The 14,104-nt window shown below is 35.9% G+C and overlaps 1 protein-coding gene and 1 pseudogene across 1 annotated transcript; one reads left to right on the top strand and one right to left on the bottom strand.

The window, feature by feature from the left end:
• The first annotated feature begins 935 nt into the window (after positions 1 to 935).
• LOC132521808 (securin-like) lies at positions 936 to 1,537 on the top strand (annotated as a pseudogene).
• Positions 1,538 to 4,455: 2,918 nt separating this feature from the next.
• On the bottom strand, positions 4,456 to 9,448 carry GCG (glucagon). Its single transcript, XM_060151480.1, has 4 exons — positions 9,357 to 9,448; positions 7,748 to 7,909; positions 5,961 to 6,098; positions 4,456 to 4,603 (listed from the first exon to the last, which is right to left on the bottom strand). The coding sequence occupies exons 1-4, from the start codon at positions 9,446 to 9,448 to the stop codon at positions 4,456 to 4,458; spliced, it is 540 nt and encodes a 179-aa protein (XP_060007463.1).
• Positions 9,449 to 14,104: the final 4,656 nt, after the last annotated feature.

Here is a 14,104-nt window from a genome sequence, read left to right as displayed (position 1 = left end):
GGCTCCTTGTGTGGGCTCCCAAGTGTGGCAAATGGAGTGTGCTCAGAAAATCAGACCGAAGTCTGTGGGCAAGGAAGAAATCACAAACTTGAGCTGTGGCGCTACTTTTTGGAAAAAAGAGATAGGTTTCCAGCAGCTCAGCTGGCGAGTAGTAAGAACCAGAGAAGGCATAAAAGCTTAAGAATTCTGTCACAAAGGGGGGCAAGAAGTGTGGAGTTGGTGTATCCATAGAAGGTCAGAGAAACCCCAGATATAATAGGACAAAGGATCGATGTATCTAACCTGACGGGAACTAGTAAAGATTTGTGGGTGATTCTGCTACTTCAAATGTGAAATCATCAATGCAGAACTCCAAAAACATGAAGAATCAAGGAAATTTGTCATCATCAAAATAAAACAATAATCTCCAATTACCAAACTCAAAGACATGGAATTTTGCAATTTACTCGATAAAGAATTCAAAATAGCTCAATGAGCTACAAGAAAACACAGTAAGACAATTTAACAAAATCAGGAAAACAATACATGAACAAAATGAGAAATTTAACAAAGATAGAAATCATAAAAAAGAACCAAACAGAAATTCTGGAGCTGAAGAATCTAATGAATGAAATGGAAAATGCAATAGAAAGCATCTATAGCCGAGTAGCTACCATAATTTGTTAACAAACACATAATATAAAAAGACATAGCTTGTGATATAAAAAATATAAAAGTCGGGGAGTAGAAGTGTAGAGTTTTCATATGTGATTGAAGTTAAGTGGCTATCATATTAAAATGAACTTTTTCCATAAGACGTTTTATGTAAGCTTCCTGGCAACCAGAAAACTAAAACCTAGAGTAGATTTACAAAAGATAAAGAAAAGGGAATCAGAGCGGAAAATCAAGAAGAGCAGTCAGAACAGAAAAAGAGACTGAGTCTTGCTTAATCCAGAATGACTACTCTGATCTTTGCTATTAAGGAAAATGGAGAACCAGGCATCCATGTGGCTTCTAAGGAGAGACTGAAGCTGGGGTCTAGGACTTCAGTCAAAGTCTTAGATGGGAGATCTTGGGTTTCAACATCACATGTTTGCAAAATGTTTGATTTTCCAACAGCCTTACCTAAAGCCACCAGAAAGTCTTTAGGAACTGTCAACAGAGCTACAAAAAAAGTCAGTAAAGACTAATAGATGCCTCAGAGACAAACTTCTCTGCCAAAAAGATGAGCAAAAGTACCGTTAAAGAAAAAGCTCTGTTCCTGCCTCAAATGATACCTATCCAGAAATAGAGACACATTTTCCCTTCAATCCTCTAGATTTTGAGGGTTTTGACCTGCCTTAAAAGCACCAAATTGGACACCTCCCCTTGAAAGGAGTGTCTCTCATGATTCTCAGTGAGGAGAGGAAACTTGAAAAGTTGTTATACCTTGGCCCCTCTTCACCTTTGAAGATTCCCTCTTCATCAGGGGGAATTTAATCTGTTGCAGTTTCTTTCAAGCAATTTGTCAACTCTGGATGTTGAATTGCCACCTGTTTGCTCTGACTTAGATATTTAAATTTCTTATCACTTTATACTTTGTGTGTGCTTTTGTATTAATAAGCATTTTTTTTGTTTAACAAGAAGAAAATGGAAAATCACTAATTTAAAATGGTAAGCAGATACAGAGGAAAAAAGAAACAATGGAACTACAAAACACCTAAAAAGCAACTGATAAATGACATTAATAAGGCCTAACATATCAATAATTACTCTAAATGTAAATGGAATAAATTCACCAACCAAAAGTCACAGAGTGTATAAAGGGATAAAAAAACAAGACCTAACCATATGCTGCCTATAGGAGGCTCACTTCAGCTTTAAGGATATACATAGGCTCAAAATGAAAGGATGGAAAAAGATAATCCTTGCAATTGGAAACCAAAATAAAGTGGGGTGGCTATACTTATAATAGACTTTAAGCCAATACAGTAACAAGAGAAAAAGAAGGTCATTATATAATAATTAAGGGGTCAATTTATCAAAAAGATATAACAATCATAAAAATATAGATACTTAACAATGGAGCAGCTGACTATATTAAGCAAATACTAACATATCTGAAGGGAGAAATAGACAACAATATCATGATAGCAGGGGACTTCAATATCCTACTTTCAGCAATGGATAGATCATCTAGACAGAAAATCAAGAAGGAAATGTTAGACTTGAACTATATATTAGACTAAAAGGATCTAACAGATATTTATAGAACATTCCATCCAACAGCAGCAAAATACACATTCTTCTCAAGTGCACATAGAACCTTCTCAAGGATAGGTCATATGACAGGTAACAGAATAAGTCTTAGTAGATTTAAGAAGATTGAAATCATACCAACTATCTTTTCTGATAACAATGATATGAAACTAGAAATCAACAACAAGAGGAAAGCTGGAATGTTTATGAGCATGTGGAAACTAAACAACACACTCTTGAACAAACAATGGTTATCAGGACCTAGCAGATGGGGAAGTTGTTATTAAAGGTTACACCTTTGCAACTAGAAGATGAATGAGTTCTGGAGATCTAATGGGCAGTATAGTGATTATAGTCAATAATACAGTATTACATACTTCAAAATTGCTAGGAGACTAGATCTTAAATGTTCTCACTACAGAAAAGAAATAATTGTGTGACCTGACAGAGGAGTTAGCTAAAGCTCTGGTGGTAATCATATGGCAATATATAAATGTAAATTGACATGTTCACCATAAACAAACACAATGTTATGTCTTTATCATATCTCAATAATAAAAGAGAGAAAGAGAGTTGGCAATGCCGTCTGTATACAGCAAAGAAATGTCTCTGGCACAGCAATGAGCATCAGACTGGCCCAAGATACTGGACACTGCAGGACAGGGAGATAAGAGTACAGGATATGATAGACAAATTTAAATGTCTGCAGGTGCCAGACAAGTAAGATGTATAAATAAAGTGGACTGGGGAAAGTGGCTACCTGTGTACATTATCTGGTTGTGAATGTATAACATGCACAGGTGTGTGTGTGTGTGTGTGTGTGTGTGTGTGTGTGTGTGTGTGTAGGGGGCACAATAGTGAGCTGAAAAGCATGTGACCATTCAGAAGAAGGCAGCTGGCTCTCAGTTTCAGAAGAGATTTGTTTTGTGGGTCTAATATTTCCTGAGGACCTAATTTTTCAAGAAATCAACACTTTAATGTAAAATACCTTGATTTTTCAATGTTGGCCAAAAACGTTAAAGCACTGTGTAACAACTTAAAACGTGAAACCACGGCTGGGCATCGAATTGGCTTATGGGCTACCAGCTTAGGAAGCAGGGGTATTTGGAAGGAGTAGGAGCACAAAGAAGAGAGAAAACAGACCATGGTGAAGAAGCTTGAAATTTTTATTCAGTCTATCTTTTATATATTGAAAGCTGAGCATTTTTATGACAAAAGTTTTAAGAAGAAAGTTCAGTTTCACAACTGTGGCTACCAGTCCTTCCCTTATCCTATTATTATAACGCAGATATGTTGTGATTGGAGTAATTTATATATACAAACTATATCATAGAACAACAATTTCATTGCTAAGTGTAAGCAGGTTAGGGTACTTCATCCAAAATAAGAAAAAAATAAGAGAATTCTGCATTTTTTTTATTTTAAAGCTGACATTTTAGCACTATTTTGACAATGGTTTATTTACTCATGATCTTTTGGTTACACAATATTAAAAGGACATTTATTTATTGGCATGCAAAGCAATATGGCTTTAGAATACACCTCTTAAATTTACAGAACTTAAAATTTCAAACATCCCATATGGCTGGCAGGTGATATTGTGAAGATGAACTTGAGTAATGACACACTTACTTCCTGGAGATTTAAAAAAAAGAGAAAATGACTTAACATAGTATAATAGACAGATGATATTGTTAACTTATCCAGGAAATATTTCAATGATTTATTTTGATCAAAGTTATTTATGTCTTTTCATCTTATATATCCCTTTGTCTTTTGGAGTTTTCAAATATTTACATTTGAAGATGGCTTACCCTAAAGTGTCCCTATCAAGATATATAAAATGTATGAATAATTATAAAAAAGGCAATTACAACCTACCAAGATAAGTGGTTACTTTTGGCATTTAAATTTTTACTGCTATGCTTATTACATTAAGTATTTAATACCATATATACTGGCATTTTACTTTGTGCTAAAATTTCAACATACACAGCAATTTGCAATGTGTTCCGAATGCCTTGTCCCTTATTGACACTCAGGAAATGTGTTTGGAATAAATGAGTGAATGGATAAAATTGTAATGACAGAAAACAAATATAATAATGTACTCTTGAATGATTATAATTTTGATTATATATCAAGAGAGTAAAGACTCTCTCCCCACATAGGAACAACCTGTAGCAGTATGATAATATTTATGAAAGGTTGATGGTTTTCAGAATAAACTAAAATAAATCACCTGTCAGTAATTTTTGTCTGAAGCAACCAGTTTATAAAGTCTCGAGTGGCAAGATTATCGAGAACTGTGTTCATCTCATCAGAGAAAGAGCCATCGGCGTGTCTGCGGCGGAGTTCTTCAACAATGGTGACTTCTTCTGGGAAACTGAGAAAAAGAGAGGTAAAATCAGTACTTGGTTAAACGTTTCAAATAAATGCTTATTGGTTGCCTATCACTGGTAACATGTGTAAGCATCGCTGAGAAAACCATATGTTTCTATTTACAGAGGGCCTATCACGAAAAGCCTCATAGAAACTTGCATATCAGAAAGGGAATTAGGTAGAATAGCGCAGAGCTGGGACCTGAAACTAAGGCCTTTTCCATATTCCAGCTGCTTCAAAGATTTTAGTGTATTGCCAACACAGAAGTTATTATTGAGACTATTAATTTGTTTATAAATCATAAAAATATATTCTAGCCTATAAAACTAGTGATTATCAAAACAGCCTTGCCAAGTGCAGTATTAAGGGATTAAACCTTAGTCTATATCAGATTTTCTCTTCGATTGATTTATTTAGCAGAATTTTTGGTATGCCTTTAAAACACTATAAAATAGCGTCAAGTGTAAGTGACTATTTTCCCACTGATTTGGTAAATTTGATTGTGTGACTATTTTCCCATTGATTTTGTAAATTTGATTATTAATGTTTTAAAAATCAGCAACAATACTAGTTCCCTTTTGCCTCGAGAGCTCTTTAAAGTCTCACTAAAAATAAAAATAGAGTGGAACATGAATTTCCTGCTTCTCATAATTCAAATGTCAATCAAAATGGTCACAAGAAAACAGGATGGTTCAGGGGTCTGATTGGTTGTGGTAAGATCCAAGAAAGTACCTAAAGTTCTTGGGCGTATTTTCAGCTGTGATAATTTAATGGTTATCTTTATGACAGTCCCTAAAAAATGGGCACATCGTTAAATATATGGGTGTTGCCACATATCTGTATTTTGAATGTCATTTCATTAAACGTCTTAAGTTTAATTCCTTTCAGTCTTTATCACATTGTTACCTCAATACTTACTAACACATTACTTACTAACACATAAATTATGTAAATATTTAAAGTGAAACTAAGTTTTCTGCATTATTTCTTCTTTTCCTTTATCCCTAGTTTTCCTGGACAGTCCTAGTTTAAGCTTATTTTCCTGGTGTAGTTATCAAAAGCACTCTGTTTATTCTCAAAAGTGTCCTGGATTGGCAAATTAATACCCTAATTATAATACAACTATAATGGGGGATAAAAAGTAACCTGTTTGACTCTATTAATACTTGCTAACAGAGATAAAACAGATGAGACTTTTGTAACTTGTCTCCCACCAACAGGAGTTATTTCTTTACTCTGTCAGACTATACTAATGGCTTCTGTAATGCAGATCCATATATAGATAACCGTATTCTAAGTTTTTCACATCAAGCAAAAAAAAAAAAAAAAAAGAAAAGTTGAATAAGAATGTACAGACTTACTCTCGCCTTCCTCGGCCTTTCACCAGCCAAGCAATGAATTCCTTGGCGGCTTGGCCTTCCAGATAAGAACTTACATCACTGGTAAAGGTCCCTTCAGCATGTCTCTCAAATTCATCGTGACGTTTGGCAATGTTATTCCTGAAAGAAATGTGAAAGTTAAGTTGAAGATCTGTCTCTTTAGAAATATGATTCTCACCTATAAGCAAGCAGTGGCAGCTTTGGGTTCGGGATTCTGTGTGGTTTTGAGAGATGAGGGTGGGTAGAGGACTTGTCTGGAAGCTACATTAATTAGCTGGAGTGAAGGTTGAAGGGGGGCTAATAAAAATTATGGGGAGCTAAGCTCCCTCACTCCACCTAGTGACCCATTTTCACCTGCCCTGCTTATCTGTGCCATTGACTATTAAAGCAGCATTTTTTCCATCTCAATGTATGGGGGCTATCCACTGTGCTATGCTACCTGCGAACAAAGCAGCAGCTTGTCATTAGTACATATGGGGTCAGAGTTAGTTAACTGAATCAAGGGAAAGCAAAGGAGCATCTCAAAATGTCATCAAAAGACCACATGATATTGGATTAAAGGAAATGTGTGATGGGCTAGCAGTGAGGAAAGCTAAGAAGATGACCCCGTATCACCCTCAAATGTGTACAGAGTGCTCTGTGGAGGTGGTTGACCAGATAGACGGTCAGTTGCTCCATCATATATTAGCCCTGGAAGGTTTCATCTTAAACACAACAGAAACTGCCTGGGAGCTAGGATTGTTTTACATTAGTTTACCAAGTCATGGCATTCTCTTTCTAGAAATGAACATAGTTGTTTGCATTTTTTCAAATATGTGATTTCTCCCATTTCACCAATGGCTTCATTTGTAATCCTTAACGAGGACTTCTCGCAGTGTCTTCTCTGACCATGACTACCATCTTTCCTGTACTCTCCAGTTTAAGGATTTTTGGTCAACAGCTCTTTTTTATTCTTCCTGCTGGCTCGTCTCACTCTGTCCCCCTTCTCCATTCTATCCAGACAAATTTATTCCCTTTTCCTGATTTTTAGATTCCTTCAGCTACTTTGTGTGTATAACTCCCTTCCCCTTGTGGGTCACCCTCCACAGTAATTGTGAAATTCCACCATCCCTGTGAAACTCTTGCAGCTGATTTCATCCAGTAGGCTGGATGCAGCAAAAAATAAACAAAAAAAACCCCCGAAACTGTCAAAGGAAATCCAGCATTAAAATGTATGCCTTGTGATAGGCTTGTGTTCTTATATACCTTCTTCTCTCTTTATGCTGTGCAGCTAGACTGTAATTTTAAATGTGTATCTTAGATTGTATTCTACAAGAAAAAGACTGCATCTGTTTCCATTCCTTACCGTGACTAACTTGGCTAGAGGATACTTTGTGATCATAGTCATGAGTTTGAATCCTACAAGGGAATGTTGAATTTGCTCTTATCTTTTGGTCAGGATTAGATTTCTAATCTTGCAGGTCCACAAAAGTCAGCTTTCAATTTTAAAGGAAAATATGCATGAAGTGAATATTGCTAAGACCACAGTTGGGAAAATTTAAATTCTATGTCCCATTGGAGGGTGGGTAAGAGTTTTGGAGGGATGAGGGGTGGGACATTCAGAGGCACATTATGAAGGATAGCATCACCAACCTTGAAAATCATCAAAATTGCAAGAGCTTATGGGCACTATTTGATAGGCACGATAACTTAAGAAAGTCAGGAGGAATTTTAGACATATTTAAGTAATACATTTGTGTGCAAATTTCTGATCAGGTTCAGACTCTTACTTATTCCTCTTGGTGTTCATCAACCACTGCACAAAATCCTGGGCGCGCCTGGAGTCCAGATACTTGCTGTAGTCACTGGTGAACGTGCCCTGCGAGTGGCGCTTGTCTTCACTCATCTGATCTGGGTCATTGAGCGGGTCGGTCTGGGGAGCTGGGAATGATCTGTGAAGAAGAGTGACTGGTGCGATTAAATCTCTCCTCAAGAGTAGATTCACTTGAGAAGCAGCTTCTCTACAAAATACAGAACCACATGAATTTGGAAGGCAGGTTCCTTGAGTATTTCAGTTGGCAGTTCAGAAAAACCTTAATGTGCCATGGGAATCCCATGGTCTTACCAGAGTTGAATACACTCTGATTTGGAATTCTAGCAATTGATTTTTCAACTGGCTTCTTTTTTCTGAAATAGGATTAAATAAATCTTTTTTTAACAATTTCATCTACTCGTAATTATGTTAATAATGCCAGAAGAGAGCAACGCCTTGAATATTTTAAAAGAGTGAAGAATACCAAACCGTTTTTCGGGGGGCAGCAGATTTATGTTCCGAATTCTGTTTCGCATATATTAACATAAAAAAGTAGCTCCGTTACCTGGCTATGTGGTAGCTAATGGTGAAGGAAAGACAATTAAAAATTCGAAGAAAGGCAAGAAAAAGCCCACTTGCTAATTTGAAACTGTGTAGTGGATAATCCACATGCCAGTAATCAACAGTTGGTTGGCACGGCTATGTGGGGAAATATTCAATATGATTAAAACTCAAAAATAGAAATGAGATACTATTTTTACCTATCAAATTAGCAAGGATTAAATACCGAGGAGGATATTACGAGAGGAGTATTTCTATAATGCTGATGGGAGTGTGCATGTGTATGACTTTTCTGGAAAGCAAGTTGGTAAGATAAAACATTTAAACTCATTCAGATCCTTTGACATGATTATTTTACTAGAAATAAATCCTCAGAAAAATAGTAAGAAATGTAGGGAGAAATGCTATTTGCGGCATTCTTTGTGGGAAAATTTGAAGAACACTTACGTATTCAATAGAGCAGGAGTAGCTAAATAAATATTGTATGTTTATGAGGTGGAATAGTATGTAGCCATTAAATACCATACACTTAATAGATATTTGTAAGATATAATAAAAATAGGCTAACAATACAATGCTAAGAGACAGAACATAATACAAAGCTGTAACTGATCAGGATATATTTATATACAGTACATGCATATTTTTATAAAGAGCACGTATGACTTTTACAATTAGTAAGAAACAGTGTTGTTTTTTAGAAAAGAGGAAAAGTTGTTGTGAATAATTAAAATGACCTACTCTGCAGTGTGAGTAATGAGTGAACGGGGAGTATTAGCTGAAGATTTCAAAGAGCTATAATTTCCCATGTAACATATTTTTCAACATTGCCCACCCCTTCGGTTATGAAACGACATACTCTGATCTGTACTCTAGAAAAGCCTTTATCACAATAATACTTTACACATTTGAAAATTGTGCAGAGTATTTACTCCAGATTACTGAGACCTATTTACTAATCACAGTTATCTCAGGCTGTATTCTAACCATAGTGCTATATTAGTTCAAGTCTAACGATTTAATACCTGGATTTCTCCTCTGTGTCCTGAAGGGAACGTTGCCAGCTGCCTTGGACCAGCATTACAAGCAATCCAGCCACAAAGTAAATGCTTTTCATTTTTGCTGCCTGTTGGAACACAGAGTCAAGGGAAAGATAGAGACCCTCAACCATATTTAAACCGGTCAGACTAAATTAGTTCAATTTTGACTAAGTAAATATTATAAATAGAACAAAAAGCTAGTCATCAATTTTATTCTGATTGTATTTTGAGTAATTTCAAATATTAGATTATATTTTTCCTGCAGTTCTTTTTTATTTTTTTTGGGTGGCTAAAAAGAATACAAAAGATGTGTAGCACTCTGAAGCTTTTTCATTAGTGTAGGACACTTCTGTTAATGATTAGAAGGCTCATTTCCAGAATTGAAATTAAAAATGTCCACGATAAACATTGAAAATACCCACTGTAGATGATATGCTACATATGGTTAGCCTGAATGGCGCCTTATCCGTAATGCCACCCTCTTCACTATCAGTCTGGCTTTCAATTAATAGTCCTTCACTTCCAAGCATTTACATTATACTGCATTTCAACCATCTTAAAGCAGCCTCAGGCTACAACTTGGCATACCAGCTGTCGGTTCAGATGTATTATTCATTTATATTTTAAATAGTGTAACTTGGTCTAGACTTTGTAATTATAAAGCGGCCAACAGATTTGAGGTATTTTAGGGTGCTTTGACCTGTTCTAAATTAAAGGAAAAAAAATCGTTTTAAAGACAAGCAATTTGCAACAAGAAGTAATGCTTCTGGCAACTTGAACAATCACAACTAAGAAACTAAGAGATCACTGTCATAAAGAAAATTAATGCTTGCTTCTGAAGTCTTGGAAGTCCCCTGGTTGTTTTATAATTGGACTGAGTCCAGGACGTGTCATTCACTGCTAGTGACACCCTAGACCAGGTTGTAGAATACCTCGCATCACAAGCAGATGCCTCATGAAGCCATGGGATGCCAAGGACATCATGATGCAGTGTGGATGGGCGGGGTGGGACCAACATGAATGTGGCCAGAATGTCCCCACAGGACAAGCACCCCTATTTTCTGAATGAAAACCTCAAGTCCAGTGTTTGTCATGAACTTCCCTCTGCTACTTTCAACCGATCGTGTTTACTTTGAGAAGTGGGGATTTCAATCCAAGTTTGATCATGCTTATCCATAAAATATTTGAATGAGTATTTTTAGCAAATGGCATTTGGTTTGAAATAAGTATTTTATAAATATTATCATTTTAAACTATCAGTCTTTTCTTTAACATCTTAGCCACACTTACTATCGGTCTTTGGCACTAAAACATGGAGACTGTAATACCTGCGTGATATTTTCTTTCCTTTGAAATATTAACTCTTTTTAGATTAAGAGGTCAGTTAGACAAAGCCACACAATAGGCATTACATATTCATCCTTCTTCATTCATCAACATTCAATTACTAATATGGCATTTTGCTGTGCTTCAGTTTATCTGGTTGGCAAACTTTGGAAACCTTGCCAAATATATAGGCAGGGTCTTCTGATTATAATTTTTAATGATAAATTTATGCTTTCAGAAATTTAAAAATTAAAGCAAGCATCTCTCTTTAGGATTACTAAAGAGTCATTGTTGGAAAGTCAATTGAGAACTGTAATTCCTTCCACACAATGTCCCTAATGGTTTTACAGTATCTTCTATGACGTCCTCTGGAGGCAGATACGGAGCAGGTGGTTTTCTGCCCCTGAGAAAGCTGGTAGAAGAAACAACCATACAGAGGAGAATGTTCAAAGTCCTCTCCAGGCAGCAGAATGAGCTCTACTGAAAGAAGTAACTGATTTTTAAAATTGTATTTATTCATTGTGTAAAAGTCAACAGAACTGTGAAAAATTTAAGAATAAGGTTGTTTGAATACCACGACTTGAGAAAGCAAATATTTGCGTTATTTTGGTATCAAAATCTTATTCAATAAGAGAAGACTTTCCAATTACTTCCCACCCCTGCTTTAGTCAGCCTACAGAAAGAATCTGCAGTTTTACAAGAACCTTACATTTCCACTCAAATTTAAAAGGAGATATGGTACCAATAGTATTTCCTGAATAGAAAGTCTTTTAGAAAGATTAATCTTTGACCTAGACAAGGTGACATACAGTATATCCCTAAATATATTGGTGCTTTAGGCCAAATGCTTTTAAAACTGGCTAGATCATTTCCTCTCACAGGTGTTAATTAGTATGTGTGGAAAAGAAACCAAACCACGTAATCATTTACCCATTGAGGATCTTCATAAAAGTGTTCTTTATCCTTAAGAGCTTAAGTAGGTACTTTAGGACATCTGATTTTTTTTTCTAATGGTATTTACTATAATTTCATTTTGACATGTAAACATTTTAGATATTTTATTTATTACTATTGGTCCTCAATACATAGTAAGTAATTATTAATCTATGCATTTACTCAGCTCCATCCACAGAATTCCCAGTAATCGATGATATTTGTTCTCTGCACAAAATATGCTATGTCTTATTTACAAAGAGCTGATTTCATGGACTTTGATTTTTTGATAGCCTTATCAGCCTTATTTGAATATTTGAATGATGATGTTGATTCTGCGCTTTTGGAAAACCATACGTTTTCATTGGTAAGGAGCCATTGCTGTTATAACCTCTCTAATGGACACATTTCTGCTGAATTTAAAAGGCTCCTTCTGTTCACAATAGTATACACATTTATCAAATCCAAAGAAAAATATTTGTTTTTCAAAATGTTACCACTTATTTTTAAAATGCAGTTCTCATAACAGTTAAATCTTGTAGTAAGTGCATTGATTTGAATCTTTGCTTTTCTTTCTATTTTGTATCTTTGCACTTTGTTTTTCTTTCATTTTGTATCTTTGCATTGAATTATTTCTTCAACTCACTTTGCGGCTACAGTATGTTGAAGTTTATGTAAATGCATCTTATATCACTTTTTCATCTCAACTCTGCCCTGTGTATTATAGTAATAAAGTATAAGATGAAAAAACAGCACTATAATTCATAATACTTTGCCCCCTTATGAAAACTGTACCCCAAACAGGATTTTCAGTCTTACGATCTGTCAGTATTAATCTTACCTTCTGACACCAGGAGGTGGAACAGAGCAGGTAGAGAGAAAGAGAGCCCTCTTTTTGGGACTCTGGTGTGCAGTGTCCTGAGCTCTGTAGTTCTGCACCAAAGCGCGCTGCTTTTATATCCTCTCCAGTGTTGTTTAGCCTCACAGATATTACGCTGACAATATAAATTTTTCATCTGTGAATAATGGGTTTTTGTTACAAACAATTTCACTCGCTCACTCACTTTGCTCGTCTGCATTCTACGTTTATATTGGGTGGGAAGTCAGAGACCAGGAAACTTTCTATTTACTCTTGCCTTTTTTTTTTTGCTGAAAATGATGGAAAGGGCAGCTTGGAGATTCACCTTTCACTCTTGGTCAGGCATGAAAATCACTTAAGTACTCTAAAGTGAATTTTTATGCTGCAGACAAAAGAACGTGAAATTACATAGTCCGCGGCCAACTCACTTTGAGCATAGCCTTATTCGAGGGTCTGATAAGCCCCTCTTTGCTATTTAGTTACGATTAATTTATCTTAGTATAATAATCTATTCATCCTTTCATCTACCCAAATAATAAATCACTCACTCAAAACATACTTATTAAGAATCTTCTCATCTGCACTATACGAAATTAATTTGTATTAATTACCGTATTTCTTACTGTATTATTTGGGTGGGGAAGTTCAAAGAATATCAGTTAAGACCTAATGTGTCCTGTTGTTAAAAATGGGATTCAGGAAGAAAGGGTAAAGCAAAGTGAGGATTAAACACCCAAGATAGGTGATGCTAATAAGACAAGGTCTAGTATTTCTTTTTCCTTCTAATGGATATTTAAAGGCTAACTCTGCTGATAAGAGAGTTGGACACTAATTTACAAAAGAATGAGTTACTATGTATACTGTCATATTTACTGAGCTTTGTGACCTGCCACTTAGGACTTCAGTGACCTATGGGATTTAGCAGATATGAGTCTGGTCACCTGAGAGAAAGAGAAAACAGGGAAATGATCTGGACAGACAGCATGAGGACAGTGTTGGTGTAATTAGATTTTAGTTTGGCTGCTATAAACAAGCTGTGTGGCCTCCGTCAAGTCACATACTCTCTTTACGCCTCAGCTTCCTGTTTGGAAATGAGAGTGTTGGTTAAATGACTCTTCTAAAATAAAAATTTGTTTTCATTTGACCAAATCATTGCAACATGTGTTAACTAGATTCCAATATTCTAATATAATCGACTGCATGGTGAAACTGGTACAGAAGTAAATCATTGAGATAACTGTAGAAACATTCCCAATGAATTTAAATTGTTCACTTTGTGGATTGGACCCACTGTTGGATGTAGAGCTATTTAAGGGCCATAGAGATCAGTTCTCTGTGAAGCTGGGGGACCTCAGGAAGAAGTGTTTGTGCTGGTGATTACTGATGGTATATCATTAATGTTAGCCTTGCTAATCAAAGTGTGGTCCAAGGACCAACACCACTTGGGAGTTTGCCAGAAATGCAGACTCTCAGGCCCAAGCCCAGACTTAGTAAGTAATTTGCATTTTACCACGATTCCCAGGCAATTCATATGCATATTAAAGTTTGAGAAGCACAACTGTGTAAAATACATATCTCATTTTCCTCACCTTCTCCCGGTGCTTGCTCGTGTTTC

This window comes from Lagenorhynchus albirostris, chromosome 6 (assembly GCF_949774975.1).
Source record: "Lagenorhynchus albirostris chromosome 6, mLagAlb1.1, whole genome shotgun sequence".
NCBI classification, from domain to species: Eukaryota; Metazoa; Chordata; class Mammalia; order Artiodactyla; family Delphinidae; genus Lagenorhynchus; species Lagenorhynchus albirostris.
Note: the sequence above shows the minus strand (reverse complement) of the source record. Positions and strands in the feature narration are given on the sequence as shown.